Source organism: Castor canadensis, chromosome 16 (assembly GCF_047511655.1).
Source record: "Castor canadensis chromosome 16, mCasCan1.hap1v2, whole genome shotgun sequence".
Lineage (NCBI taxonomy): Eukaryota > Metazoa > Chordata > Mammalia > Rodentia > Castoridae > Castor > Castor canadensis.
In genome coordinates this window covers 40,564,181-40,578,834 of record NC_133401.1, presented here as the reverse complement: position 1 = coordinate 40,578,834, position 14,654 = coordinate 40,564,181, and the positions used below count along the sequence as shown (strand labels likewise).

At 44.0% G+C, this 14,654-nt stretch overlaps 1 protein-coding gene across 4 annotated transcripts in view; it reads left to right on the top strand.

The window, feature by feature from the left end:
• Positions 1–649: 649 nt before the first annotated feature.
• Positions 650–14,654, top strand: part of Drd1 (dopamine receptor D1) — a 208,703-nt gene continuing 194,698 nt past the window's right edge. The window contains exons 1-3 of one of the 4 annotated variants that reach the window (XM_074058660.1): positions 819–1,672; positions 1,790–3,023; positions 3,406–3,599. In XM_074058660.1, coding sequence (XP_073914761.1) covers positions 2,291–3,023; positions 3,406–3,458 — 786 coding nt within the window. In that variant the 5' untranslated portion in view covers positions 819–1,672; positions 1,790–2,290 and the 3' untranslated portion in view covers positions 3,459–3,599. Of the gene's footprint in view, positions 776–814; positions 1,673–1,789; positions 5,333–14,654 lie in introns of those variants that run through there. The other 3 variants (XM_074058658.1, XM_074058659.1, XM_074058657.1) reach the window with 3 other exon arrangements.

Sequence of the window (14,654 nt, the reverse complement as noted above, 5' to 3'; positions counted from 1 at the left end):
AGTCGCTCTGGTCTCCATCTTGCTCTTTCCTTTTTTTTTTTTAGCCCTGCAGGGAATTATTCAGTTTGTGGGCTCCCATTCTAGACATGCTGAAGTTGAAAGAACACACAAATGGCAGGAAGGCGGCCTACTCAGCTCTCTCCTTAGCTGTGTGACTGTGAGCAGGTCTCCCGGCTTTCTAAGCCCACACAGGCGACATGGAGATGAGCAGGCCCAGGTGGAAGGATCATTGTAAGGGAGTGAATGCTACAGGTCTGTGCCCGGGTCCCAGAGGCTGTCCAGTAGATGCCAAGTCTCTGTGCACGTTGAGAGTAAGGCGTGTATCTTGCTTACCCTGTTTCCCTGGCTCTTGGCACACGGTGGGCACACAGGAGAAATACTGGTTCAATGCATGAAGTGCCAGCCTAAGATATTTTTACCCTTGTCAACTTGTACGGGTACTTCAAGCAGAGCACCGTCCCTTTTCTCTGGTTCTGACAGCAGTGGTGAACAGACCGGGCTCAGGTCCTCTGTGGATGCTGGAGAGGTTGCAAATCAGGTCGGTACCTGGGAGGCCACTGCCCGGGCTCGGGATGCAGTAGGCGCCGGCAGAGGGCGCCCCGGGCCCGTGGAGCGCGTGTCATTCGGGTTGGGGCGCTAGCTGGGCGCAGGGCACTGGCTGCAGTCGGGTGTTGACCGCAGCGCGGGACGCTCCCGCCACCCGCGCCGAGCGCCAAGGGAGCGCCCTCTGGGCGCAGCGGCACTGTCCAGGAGCGCTGCGCGGTCCCTGTGAATGGTGAGTACGGGCGCTCGTGGGCCACTCTTACCTAGTTGGGGGACACGGCCAGTAGTTCCAGGGCTTACTGTGTAGGGGGAGCGGGCGGGTCTTTTCTGGCGTAGTGCTTTGAGTCGAACTTGGGGTCCGCTCCAAGAGGCGCTGGGTGTCGGGAGTTTGTGAGGTTTTGACATCTGGATTTGTTTTAAGGGCCCTGCGGCTGGGACAGGGGTCCAGGGGCTGGCGAGGTAACCATAGAGGGCAAGCGCTCACTTGGGCGTCACCCATCCCCTTTGCCCGCAGCTCCATCCTGGCGAACCACGTGTGGCTGTCACCCGCAAGTCTACCTGTCAAGTGCAGCCCGCCCCAGGGCAGGGGAGGGGACACGGGGGCGGGGTGGGCTGTGCCCTGCGGGAACCCAGCCGGCCCGTGCGCCCGCCGGTGCCAGCTTCGATCCCTCTGCCTGGTGTTTCCACAGGCTCCTGAGAGGCAGCGAGGGGTGTTGTAGGGAGGCTCACAATCCTGTTCTAAGGGGTTCAAGGCCGCTCGAGGGGGCACCCAGGCGTTCGGTTCCAGAAGAAAGGAAGTAAAAGCTTCCCAAGTGACTAGTCCTGGGGGTGCCTTCTCCCAAGGAAGCCCCGAGAGCCCTGGAGCCCTTTTTCCTAGGTCCTGCCGGCTTTGAACAATCTCTAGCCATTTGAGGCAGCCGGGCGGCGCCGTTTCTTTGGGTGCCTGGCCCGGGATCCCGTCTCCAAACCCTCCCCAGCGATTTTTACGCATCAAGAGCAGAACTCCGGCTGCGCGCCACGGGTCAGACTCAAGCGCGCTTCCTAGCCACAGCGAGAGCCCAGGGGCTCCTTGCGCAGCCAGTTTCCTGAGCCCCAGCCAGGGGTTTTGAGAGAGACAACCCAAGGCGAGGTAGGTGGCCTTGACCGGCTGGCCCAGCAAATGATTGGATTGAGTTTGACATGAACTAAAAATGTGATCTGCCCAAGTCTTGATGAACGACCCTGTGTTTTTTCGTTTGCTTTTTAGGCGTTTGGAGAGCTGCTTGGAGCCGGGTGGCTTGGAGGGGTGCGACATGTATTTTCAGCTGCGTCTCAGAAGGGGAGAATTCTCTGTCACCATCGGAGAGGCAACAACCATGAAATGTGATTGCAATTGACTGACAGGCAGAGGCCTGAGAGTCTCTAGGTTAATGTAGAATATGCTAAAAAAAAGTCAATGTTTCCCTTGGGGAACCTAGGGGCCGGGTGGTGCCCTAGACAGTGACCTAAAGCAAGAAAGTCAGTTGGAGAAAGCAAGAGGGATTTTGCAGCAGACTACCTTGGGTGACCAAGGGAAGCTTCTGCCAGACAATCGTAATCCTCCTCATACCTTGGTGGAATGCCTGGAAGGCTCTCCAACCAGGGGAGCAGCTGGGACTGTGCAAGAGGCCACCTGGTGAGTGGGGATTCCACGAAGTCTGGCTGACCTTTCATCCCTACTGAGGAACTTCAGGGGTGTCCAAAGCCCGATGTGCTTTCTTTTTGGAAGATGACTCTGAACACATCCACCATGGATGGGGCTGGGCTGGGGGTGGAGAGGGACTTCTCCTTCCGAATTCTTACAGCCTGTTTCCTGTCACTGCTCATCCTGTCCACTCTCCTGGGGAACACGCTGGTCTGCGCTGCTGTCATCAGGTTCCGACACCTGCGGTCCAAGGTGACCAACTTCTTTGTCATTTCCTTAGCTGTGTCAGATCTCTTGGTGGCTGTCTTGGTCATGCCGTGGAAAGCTGTGGCTGAGATTGCTGGCTTTTGGCCCTTTGGGTCCTTCTGTAACATTTGGGTGGCCTTTGACATCATGTGCTCCACTGCATCCATCCTCAACCTCTGTGTGATCAGTGTGGACAGGTATTGGGCGATCTCTAGTCCTTTCCAGTATGAAAGGAAGATGACACCCAAGGCAGCTTTTGTTCTGATTAGTGTGGCATGGACACTGTCTGTCCTCATCTCCTTCATCCCAGTGCAACTCAGCTGGCACAAAGCAAAACCCATAAGCCCCTCTGAGGGGAATGCCACTTTCCTGGAAGACACTTCGGACAACTGTGACACCAGATTGAGCAGGACGTATGCCATTTCGTCCTCCCTAATAAGCTTTTACATCCCAGTGGCCATCATGATTGTCACTTACACCAGTATCTACAGGATTGCCCAGAAACAGATACGGCGCATCTCCGCGTTGGAGAGGGCAGCAGTCCATGCTAAGAACTGCCAGACCACCACAGGTAATGGAAACCCTGTAGAATGTTCTCAATCAGACAGTTCCTTTAAGATGTCCTTCAAAAGAGAGACTAAAGTTCTTAAGACCCTGTCCGTAATCATGGGGGTGTTTGTGTGCTGCTGGCTACCTTTCTTCATCTCAAACTGCATGGTGCCCTTCTGTGGCTCTGGGGAGACCCAACCCTTCTGCATCGACTCTATCACCTTTGACGTGTTTGTGTGGTTTGGGTGGGCTAATTCTTCCTTGAACCCCATCATTTATGCCTTTAATGCTGACTTTCAGAAGGCATTTTCAACCCTCTTAGGATGTTACAGACTTTGCCCTACGACAAATAATGCCATAGAGACAGTTAGCATCAATAACAATGGAGCTGTGGTGTTTTCCAGCCACCACGAGCAACGAGGCTCCATCTCTAAGGAGGGCAATCTGGTTTATTTGATCCCACATTCCGTGGGCTCCTCCGAGGACCTGAAAAAGGAGGAAGCAGGTGGACTAGCTAAACCATTGGAGAAGCTGTCCCCAGCCCTATCTGTCATATTGGACTATGACACTGATGTCTCTCTGGAGAAGATTCAGCCTATCACACACAATGGACAGCATCCAACTTGAACTGCTGGGTGAATCTAGCCACACGTGTTCATCCCAAAACCTAGAGGAGTGTTCTCTGGGCTGGTTGCTAAAAAACTAAGGTCTGGTGAGGCTGAGATGTTAGGAAATCCTCTGCTAATTTCAGACAACTGAGTATATTTTCAGATATATTCCAGTATATTTTCTGTGTTATTCATAGTCAATCAAGCAGGGCCACATGGAAAGCCACAAGAGACAGGTGTTTGGCTCCCAAATTGTTTTTGAAACTTACTATCTTGGGACTTAAAAAAAATAGGGCAAAGAATCAACAACGAACAGCTTCACTTAAAGATTCAAACTTTGTGGGAAAGAAATGAGAAGGGTTGAGTTTGCTGTATACAAAAAAGGTGCTAAAACTGTTGCAAGGAAAGTGTTCAGAGTGTAAAGGTAGCGCATGTCTTTGTATATTATTTCTTAAAAAGAACTGAGCCTTATGGTAGGAGTGGGATTCTTTTTTTTCAGAATTGAGAGATCTTTTGTTGATATTGGTCTTATTTATTTATTGTATTATATAAATATTTTAAATTTATCATAGTAAATCTATATTTATCATATTTAATAGGTTAAATTAATAAGTTATCTGAAATTGAATTGTCCATTGAGCTAGCACTTTAATGAGCCAATGTAACAAATGCACAGATTCTCTGAGATTCTAAGTGCTCATGAGTAACTTCTGGAAACAACAAAGACTGATGGGAAATGAAGTTGTGCTGATTCCTTAAAATATACTACTGGCACAAATAAATCCAAGGTGAGAACTGACAAATGCTGTGAATGCTCTCTCTCTCTCTTTTTTTTTTCCTAAAAAGATTTTGAAAAAACAATTTAAAAAAAAAGCATAGTTGCTGTTGTGTTGGAAAAGTTTAAATGACAAAGGCTTTTCCCAGGAGAATTTGCAACTTCTGTAAATATACAATTTCACATTCATGATCTTAGGTGACAAGGAAAAGCATATGGCACTTTGTATTTATGTAAAATAACTGGCTTTCTCTGTCTTTTCTCATTTCATGCCTCAAGTAGCTTTCTGAACCAAACAAATGGCTGTCCTGGGTATGGGTCACAACAGCCCCACTGATGGATGGTCGAGGCTCAAACCCTGCACCTCCATCTTTCTACATCTAACCGAATTCACTCAATGGGGCTATTTTTGTAGTGCTTTAATCTGAATTTACAGCTGAATTTCTTTTTTAAAAAAAAGGTCTTTAAATGTTAATGGTATACTAACTGAGTAGTGCTTCATTATCCTCCATAAGACACTCTCTTTGGGGAAGGGCAGGAGACCCCACTCTCTTTGGTGTGTTAAGCACCCCAAAGCTATCAGCATCTCTGTTCATCTCTGCTCTTTTCTCTGTGCTTTGGAATCGAGACTGTAAAAAGTACCATCAGCCTCTCTCATGTGGGGACAGTAACTCACGGACATTTCTACAGTGTTTTTATGGAAACGTTAGCAAGGTGTTCTTCTCAACGAGCAATTGACTTAATATGTAGATGAAATCGGTAAAAAAGAACAAAAATCTGCTGAAAGAGATCTCCTGCATCAGGTCTGTGTTATTTATGTATTGTGAATGTTTTCTTAATTTTCCTGCCTGTATGCTTTCTTACATACAATAAAATTATTTTGTGAACTCAAATTAACCCTGAGAGAGCTGTGTTGAGTTTGTTAAATGTATTTTAAAGACTAGGATATTTCAGGTTTACAAGGAAGAACAACACAGGGGCATTTTCAGGTATGTTACTTAATTTCTTTTCTTTCTTTTTTTTTTTTTTAATGGAAATTTCTCTTCTGAATGCCACATGTTGACTGTGAGCATTTAGCCCGAAAATGCTTTCTGGGCTGGTCTCAATTTTCCTTTGTCTTCTTTTTTTTTTTTTTTTTTGACAAGTTGAGGAATTACTCTACTTTTCATTTTTTAGACTTGAAAGCTTTCTAAAATTTTGTTTTTTTTCTTTCAAAGAGCCTTTTTTAAATAGAATAAAAATTTTTGCTCTGGGGTTGTTGAGAGTTCCTGACCGATAGCAACCACCGTTGGTGCACTGTTCATTTTAAAAGTAAAATATAACAGGGTTTTTTTTCCCTTTTCTGGGGAGAATGCAGGGGTTGTGATGTGAGCTTATATAATTGTCTTACAGGACACAACCTTAGGTATTGCCAATGGGACTTAGTTATCATGCTAAGCCAGTTTTTAAAAAGTTTTCATCCTGAGGAAGGAGAAGGGCTCCAGCAGGTGATGTAGCAATGAAGGCTTAAGTCTGTGAGTCGGAACCTCACACAGCAGATGGTTTCTCTGAATTTCATCCTTGTCTTTCCCGGGCTTTGGCATATAACGAACATATCTAGAATGAATGCTCAGAACACATGGTGCTTTTTTCTTTCTGCTAAAGAACTTTCTGGATATCTTTATTCTTGAAAATTTAATTTTGTTCTTAAATCAGAAGTACAGCCACATAGACAATGGTGTTCAGGAAGGGTTGTCATTGTCCAGTCAATGATATATGACACAAGAACCTTCCTTTAAGAATGAAAAGTAGATGACATGTTTAAAAATGATATTAAATAGTTGTAAAATTCAACAAACCTTGAATGAGACTGTTCTTTGGGTCCCTGGCATTTTGAATCAATAAAAGATATCTCATGAATATTAATTTTACTGAAAGAATCTTTTAGGTGGTTTAATTTCTAACTATAAAGCAAAACTACAATACGACTTTCATTTCAGTTTTGACTATAGTGATGAAATGTCATAATGCTAAATATATATGAAACACTTTACCAAGGTAGAAGCAATTTAAAAGAGGTGTTTTTCCCCCCTCCACTTAAGGCTGCCTTCGAATCAAACATGCACACAGCTCTTAGGAATGACTGTCACAGCAGGAAGGGGGAAAAGCACTTGTTTAATGAGTAGACTGGGGATTTATTCAGGAAAGTCACCACTGTCTATCTCTGGAGACCTAAGCAAGTCATCCTCTCTGAGTCTCAGTTGTGCTAGTCCATTAAATGGTAGGAGCAAAACCTCTGCATTAACTTCTTTATTGATGGAGTCACCCCAAAATGCAGGTGAACAAGTAGTTCAGCTTCAGTGACTTTCTGAATTCTCACTGCCCCTGGGGAGCCCACTGTGATTTCTCCCCAGGCTTTTTCATCAGGAGTATTTTAGTCCGTTTCTACCTCCCATCCCCCAGGCCCTCTGTAGGGAGCCAGTCCACAGTTGCGGGCCTGGAAGGCAGAAAGCAGAGGCTTTGATTAAGACAAAGTCACCTCCCAGCCTCTACTTTCAATCACTGGGAGCAGAAACCCAGGTTTTTCCCTCTCTGAGCCCATTAGCCCATTGTGAAGTGGAAAGGAACCTGCAGTCCTGTGAGAGTCAAAATGCAGCCAGTGGCTTTAGGTGCCCTGAGCACTGAGACGCTGGGCTCAGTGGCTTCCTGCTAGATCCTGTGACTGAAAGAATTGATTCTTTAATATCTGTCGCATTAGTGATGGACCTGCTATGTATTTGATGTCTCCAATATTTGCTTGATGGAATGAAAATGACTTTTAGGGTGCATGTGGATTGAGATTCTTAGACTCCCTTGTCTTTTGGCTGTGGTTATTTGGTATTCTAGAAACAAGTGTCTGCATGGTTCAGAAAATTGTCCTAAATTCCTCTCTGTAATCCTGAGTGACTGTCCACAGTGTTTCAGCCTATTAGATAGCCTTATCTTAAAGATTTTTTTTTCAAGAATAATAAATTGATGGTCTGCTTGCTCTGGGCTGTTCTATGTGGGAACTGCTTGTCTGTGTGGTCTGGTCATTGTGGTCATTTGAAGGAACTAATCTGGTGCATCATGAGGTTTTGTGACTAAAGATTGGTTGTACCTCTTTGATTTGGGTAGACAAATTAATGTGTCTGTTTTCTAGAAGGCTGAGAGTGTGGTGAGCTTTGGTACCAAGCCAGTCTGTACAGCTTTCTGCCATGTTAAATAACACCTATGAGATACACAGAATTAAAAAAAAAAAAAAAGCAGCCTTCGGACTTCAGCCTGTTACATCATTCAAGATTTGGGAGTTGTAATTTAAACAGTATTAGCAGTTTAAGAATAATCTCCGATTTAAAAGAGTTTAACTTTCTAATCACTACAAGAAAATCAGTTAGATTACTTTTTATGCATAGAGAATAGACTATCAGCTCTCGCAACTGGTAAATGTTTTCAGATGCATCACACAGGATCTGCTCAGAGCTGTGTCTACAGAAGTAAGAGTACTCAATGCCTATGGGAGCAGAGGTGCCAGTGAAGTGGCAGGTGACCGTGGGACCCAGGAAGACTGAACTCAGCTCAGGGTGGTGCATTTCATTTAAACAAATGGATATACTACTTTATATCCTGTGAAAATAGACAAAGGGGTAAATGAGATCATTTCTAAGATATATTCTGGTTTGAGATTATGTAATAGGAGATCCCTTACAGGCAAAGTCTGATAAGTTTCTCAGGAGAGATTTGCCAAGTTCCATTCTTTTTGCTGTTGGAAAGAACAGGGGGATATTTATGCAATGAAAATAAGATTGTGTGATGCTCTTGCTTAACATTCTTCAATGGCTCCCAACTACCTTCAAGAAAAAAATATCAAACTTGTTCAAGGCCCTCTATGATCTGACTCCTGGTGGCCTGTGGAGTTTCATATCTTATCATTACCCTACTAGAACTGTCCTGCAGGAATTCTGAACTTTGTGCAAATAGTGGAGCCCTTTCTTGTTTTTATGCCTTTGAATATGCTGTTCTCTCTGCCTGGCACACCCTTCCTGTTGTGGTTGTTTGCTCATTCCTACTTATTCTTTATGCTGCATTAGGCATGGGCCGAGGATGTAGCTTTGCGTGCACAAAGCCCTGGATTTGATCCCCTGCATGGAACAAGAGAAATTCCAATAAGAATAATTTCCTTGGCATCTTCTTTTTGCCTCTACTGCCTTCTTTCTTTCCAAAGGTTTATTCCACTATTGTGAAGTAATCTCCTTATTTCTTTATTGCTCTTCCCAGATTACGAGCATATTGAGGATAAAAGCTGTTTAAGTCCACCTTCCTTCTCTGTATATATTCCAGGACATGTGCTTAGAAGAGTTGCTTGTTCAATTTTTGTTGAATGAATAAAGGAATGAGCAAGTCGAAACAGAGAACGATGGGGCTCCAGTTCCAATGTTGTTTATTGTGGGTTGCTAGACATATTCACCTAGGACTTCTAGGTTCTCTCTAATTAACGTCTTTGGGTACAATCTCGACCTGATCGCCAAGGTCCTTGAAGTCTGACATGGCTGTATAGGGATAATCACACATATATATTACAGGAAAAATGTGTCATTCGTCTATATGCATGCACACGTGCACATGTATGCATACTGTACATATGGGGTTATATGCACACATATAATTTGATGTGGTTTGCAGTTAATAAGTGTCTGGGAGTATTTTCTATGATTCAGACCATGTTAGGTCTGAGGTTGGGGGTGCAGAAATGAATTGGATACTACCCCGGTCTTGAAGGAGCTCTATACCAGGGAGAAGGAAGACGGATATGTAAATAAACCAATATCAAAAACTGGTTTGAAAGAGTGATGCAGGAAGAAAGAAAATATTTTCTTCCAGGTAATGCCAATAGCTCTTATCTCAGTGAACCTCAACAACCGCGAGTCCAGCATTGTGAGTCATTCACTGTCTCGCTCTGTGCTCACATCTGTTCTACAGAGTAAGCACCATTGCCATTAGGCCAACCTTACAGATCAAGATATCTAAAATTCAGAGAGGACATGTAATGAGTCCAAGGTCACACAGCTTGTAAACAGTGGAGCAAGGTTTGAATCTAGGGCTGTCCTATTTCAAAGCCTATTCTTATTTTTTAAACTCTGAACCTGTTCTGTTTACCAGAAAATAGTCCTAGCTAAACAAATAACTTCTTATGGAGAATCTAAAGTACTTCAAATCTTGATGGATTAAAAACACCTTTTACTCTTGATATTTTTGGTCATATACAAAATCGAGAAAGAGTGGCATATCAAATCCTCAAGGCCCTGTTGTATTACTTGGCTGCAAACGTTCGTAAGCCTACAATCAGGTGATCAATGACAACCGAAGGTAGATCTCTTTGAGTAGAGTTCAAGGCTTTAGACAAGCAAATTATTAAGACATTTTAATAAAAACACATGACCTTGTGGAGTTCAATAATAACAGAGAGATGGCTGATTCAAGGGCTGAAATACTCCTGTGTTTGCAGACCAGTTTGATCGGGGCACCCTGACTTAGTTTACCTATGCTGCCAGTGGTCAGCAGTGCTTTGGGAGGGGGAGTGAAGAGTGGGGATGAGAGGAGAGGGCAGGATGGAAAAGAAGCTCTTGTGGAGGCGCATGGGAACCCAGCATGTGAAACAACTGGCATTTGAAGGTGATTTGCAGGATGGATGGAACTTTATAGGTGGAACCACCGTGTCTTCACACATGGGGCTGGAGCAAGGGTGTTGGGTCAGGACTCTGGGTATAGGGCATGGTGTAGACAGTTTGGCTCAAATTAATTGCTTTATAGTGGCCTCTGTGCAGAAGCCCTTTAGTGTATCTGAAAAATCAGCCAGTTTCGTGAAAATCACTGGGTGTGAATAGAAGCCACTCCCTTCTTCACATCCATACTCCAGCCATACTCGCTTACTTATCGATCTCAAATACACTCTGGTGTATTTGCTTTTCTTCCAGTGAGAAGACCCTTCCTCCTTGTCACCCTCATCTGTTAGACTCTCCAAAGGGGCGGCCTCTCTGAGCCCTTTCCCTGGCCCTCCCTCCACAGTCTGGGAGCTCCTGCAGGACCAGCGGTTGTCTGTGTGTCTCTGTGTCTGGTTTCTATTTCTCCTGTGTGCATGGGAGCCCTTGGAGGGCACAGTGTCCTTTTCAGCGCAGCATTCTTAGTGACTAGCACAACCTGGCACACAGTAGGTACCATGTGAATTTTTTTTTTGATGAATATGTGAATCAGTAACTTTATAAAAGGTTTAAGTAGGTGCTCAGACACATAGCTTGATTTTCACTGCGGGCTGACTCTGCTGAGGTTATAAGGGCTGGATTTCCCTGTTAAGTCAGGTTTCTCCATCTTTGACACAATCACAGGAAAATAATTGAAACAGTATTTAAATGGCAAACTCAGGCTGGCTCTCACATCGATGTGCCTGCATAGCCATCCACCCTTTTACATGGGAGAGAGAACAAATGTCAACCAAATGTCACAAATGTGTCCCCAGATAATCTAGCCACATGCGTGCTTTGTAGAGACTGAGTTTTTAGGTCAGATGTATTTAGCATTATAAACATGTTGACTGTAATTAAGATAATGGTCAGACCCAAGTCTAAGATGCTTTTTAAATGCTCACTGCTGTTTGCAGTTAAACTGGGGGGGACCAGGGTGCTCCATGATAATTCTCCAAAATAGCTTGGTGGTGGGGTGGCTGTAAAACAGCATGTTCTGGCCGGCATAAGAGGATTACAGAGATCTACTCTTAGGGGGGACCAGGGACAATAAGGTGATGGCCTGGCTTGTTTAAAAGCCTGCACCTGATAGTTTCAAGGCAAAAGCAAATTGTTGTGCCCTTTTAAGAAAGCATCTACTGGCATCAATATTGAAATAAAAGCTTATTTGCTTGCTTATGGGACCGTGCAGTTTAGAATGCTGCATTTGAGTGAAGTTCCATCCAATAACAGAAGCTCTGTTGGGGAAGGGGAGGGGCAGGAAACAGACATTTTCTTGCCCTGTTTACAGCAATGTAAGTTGATACGGCTAAGTGGAAGGGGAGTTTGACAGGAGCACCAAAATTTAAAACACACACACACACACACACACACACGTTTGCCTTGGTAATTTTGTTTCCAGATCTGTTCCACAATACCTCTTTGCCTATGTGCTTAGAGATGTCTGTGTAAAAGATGCTCCTGCAGCTTTCCTTGCAAAGTGAGTGAGAAATAACATAAGTGTCCAGTGATTGGGGAATAAATAAGAAAAATGTAGGACATTGTAGGAATCTAAGGAGATTTCTCCTTTATCCTCTGAGGGCAGAAATAAGCTGAGAAAGGCGGATTGAACAGGAGTGACGGCATTTATTAATGTTCACAGTGGCAATCTCATGGTGCAATTACCCTCTAGCTCAGCATAAGTCAGAAACTTATAGTCCCCTTTTTCTGTAGGGGAGGGGAAAAGTGAGGAATGTAGACAATTTTGGGGGGTTAGTAAGTGATTTAGGGGAACTCAATGGGGTTGAGGAACATACAATGGAACAGGACAAAGTATGTTTGTACCACAGAACAATGAATTGTACAGAATTCTGTATGGGTCCAAAACAGGACAGCGGTGTGTGACGAAAGTCTGTCCAGGTGTGTGGACAAACTGTAGACTTTCTTTCTGTGATAGGAGTTTAGTTAATGGGAGCTCAGGGAAGGAATCAGAGGTAACTTTCTTCTTTGACAGGTCCATACTAGGCAGATGGGGGAAATTTGTAGAAAGATGGTCCCTATGCTTGGCGGTGGGTTAGGGCAAGAAGTAAGGAAAGGCCCTAGGGACCTGGACTTCCAGTAGGTTCTAAGACCCCTCACCCCCAGCAGGCCAAAGCACCTGTCTTTGGGGTAATTGTTTTCTGGTTCCCAACAATGTCCACTGTATGTGGTCATTTAAAAGAAAGGTGGCTTCAAATGTTAGGGAAGGATTTTCATGACATACTATGAAATGAAAAAGCAAGTGGCAAAACAATATAACCAATACAGTTCTTTTATTTAAAAAGTGTAAGACACGCATGTTTTTATGTAAATACACAGAAGAGGAGCACTTTAAAAATGCTCAGCCATCTGAATAAATAACTGACACTAATAAATAAACTAGAATAGACAAATCTGCCACACAGAAGAATTCCAAATGACTTAGGTAGGTGAGCCCCATGCCTTAAGCATGGGCTGCACATAAACACTGTGCACCTTGGAGATGTCTCTGCAGAAAGCCAGTTTCTGGGAGCCCAGCTGGCTTGTATAGGCTCACCTGGCCGATGCAGAGCAGGCACAGGGGGCCTACCTGGTCTAAAGCCCCTCCCATTTCCCCCAGGCCATAACCCCTGCCACCACATGAGGGTGTTACTTTCTTCACACAAACGGTACTTTTTTAAATTGGGTTTCCACAGAACTCATATTTGCAATAAATCCGTCAATCAAAAGCATCTCACGTAGAAAATAGGCTGGGTGGCCTTTTGATAGGTTAAAGCATTTTCTTGGCTTAGTTTTTGGGAAATGATGAAAAACATTCATGTAGGGTTCTTGGTGGCCACAGGTTGGGGGTTGCCAGTGAGAGTTGGTCTTGAGGTCCTGGGATCTGACACACAGTGACATTTCTTGGGGAATGCTATGCTTCGAGACCCCGGTCGACCCTACCTACTCTTCTTTTGTATACTCCATTGCACTTCAGATGCAACATATTAAAAATCCTCCCTGTTCTCCACCCAAAATAAATATATTTCATTGCATAAAAGAAGAATTTTAAAGTATTGCCTGTGAAAGAGTTCTTCATTTCAACTTTGTAGTTTCTTTTTCTTATTTTGGAGTGCACACACCTTCCCCATTGGGAATCAAACATTTGGGGTACTTTGTAAAACTCAGGGCCCTGGGGACTTCTAAGACCTTGGCCTTGAACAAGCTACAGCAAGAATTCTCTCCTATTTTGAGAACCCAGATGCCCTGTGCTGTGCCACATAGCTAGAGTCACCTGTGCTGTCTGTCTTGGGGTCTCTCTTACTTCCTAGCTGGGCCATTATTGCTCAAATATATCAGGGCCTGTTCTATAACTCAGGGTGCCATGGTGACATAAATGTCTTCTGATGCTTTTGAAAGTAGAAAACATTCCAGCACTTGTTCTTAGGTTTAGTCTTTTGGGAGGTTCTCAAATTCTATTTTTCTCCTCATTGACATAGACACTACATGTTTGCTGATATTTTTATGAGAAATGCTCCCACAGGCTCATTTTAGATATTTCTAGAGAAAAACAATGAAGGCTTCAAGTAGTGAAACCAAGGTTTGAGGATAAAATCATTTAGAGTAGCATTGAAGGAAAAGAAAAGCTTCCTTAGTTGGTATTTTGTCCTAAGAGGAGGAAGAAATTTAAGTTTGAAGAGTTAGATCCTATAACCTGTAAGAAAAATTAAAACAATGAGTCAAACGTAGAGGGGTCATGGAAGCCGGAAAATACCCAGGAAGAACAGCTATGAGGTGAACCATGTGCTCTTGGGCTGTGGTGCTATGTGAGGTGGTGGAGCCTTTCAGAGGTGGGGCCCACACATCCTTTCTCTCATATGTGGGATATAGACCTAATACAAACACAAGCAATGCTATGAAAAACAGGTCATGCTAAGGGGTGGTCACATATGAGAGAGGGAGGGTAAAGGAAGGACGTTAAGAAGGTGAAGATGGTCCATGTACTTTCTTTACAAAAATGAATATAGAATTTTTAAACCTGTAGAAATCACCACAAAAAGGGGACTAAGGTAGAAAGGAGAAAAAATAGAGGGGATGAGCCAATTCAGGTTCTAACACAACACAACACACACACACACACACACACACACACACACACACACACACACACACACACACACATCTCACAAGGAAACTTCCTGTAGAGCTGTACAGCTATCTTAAGCAAACAAAAATATCTTTTTTTTTTTTTTTTTACAAAAACAGAGTTCAGGAAGGCAAGACAGGTTCTGTCTGGGGGGTTGGTATCAGCGGAAGAGGGGAAGATGCAAGGAAAGGATGTAAGGAGAATAAATATGGTGGAAATATGTATTCATGTATGAAAATGGAAAAATGAGACCTGTTGAAACCATTCTTGTAATGGGAGGAGGGAAGAATAATGGAGGGGGTGAATTCAACTATGATATATTCTAAGAACTTTTGTAAATGTCACATTGTACCCCAGTACAACAATTAAAAAAAAAGAGTCAGGGCTAGCAGGATAACAGGAGGTGGTTAGA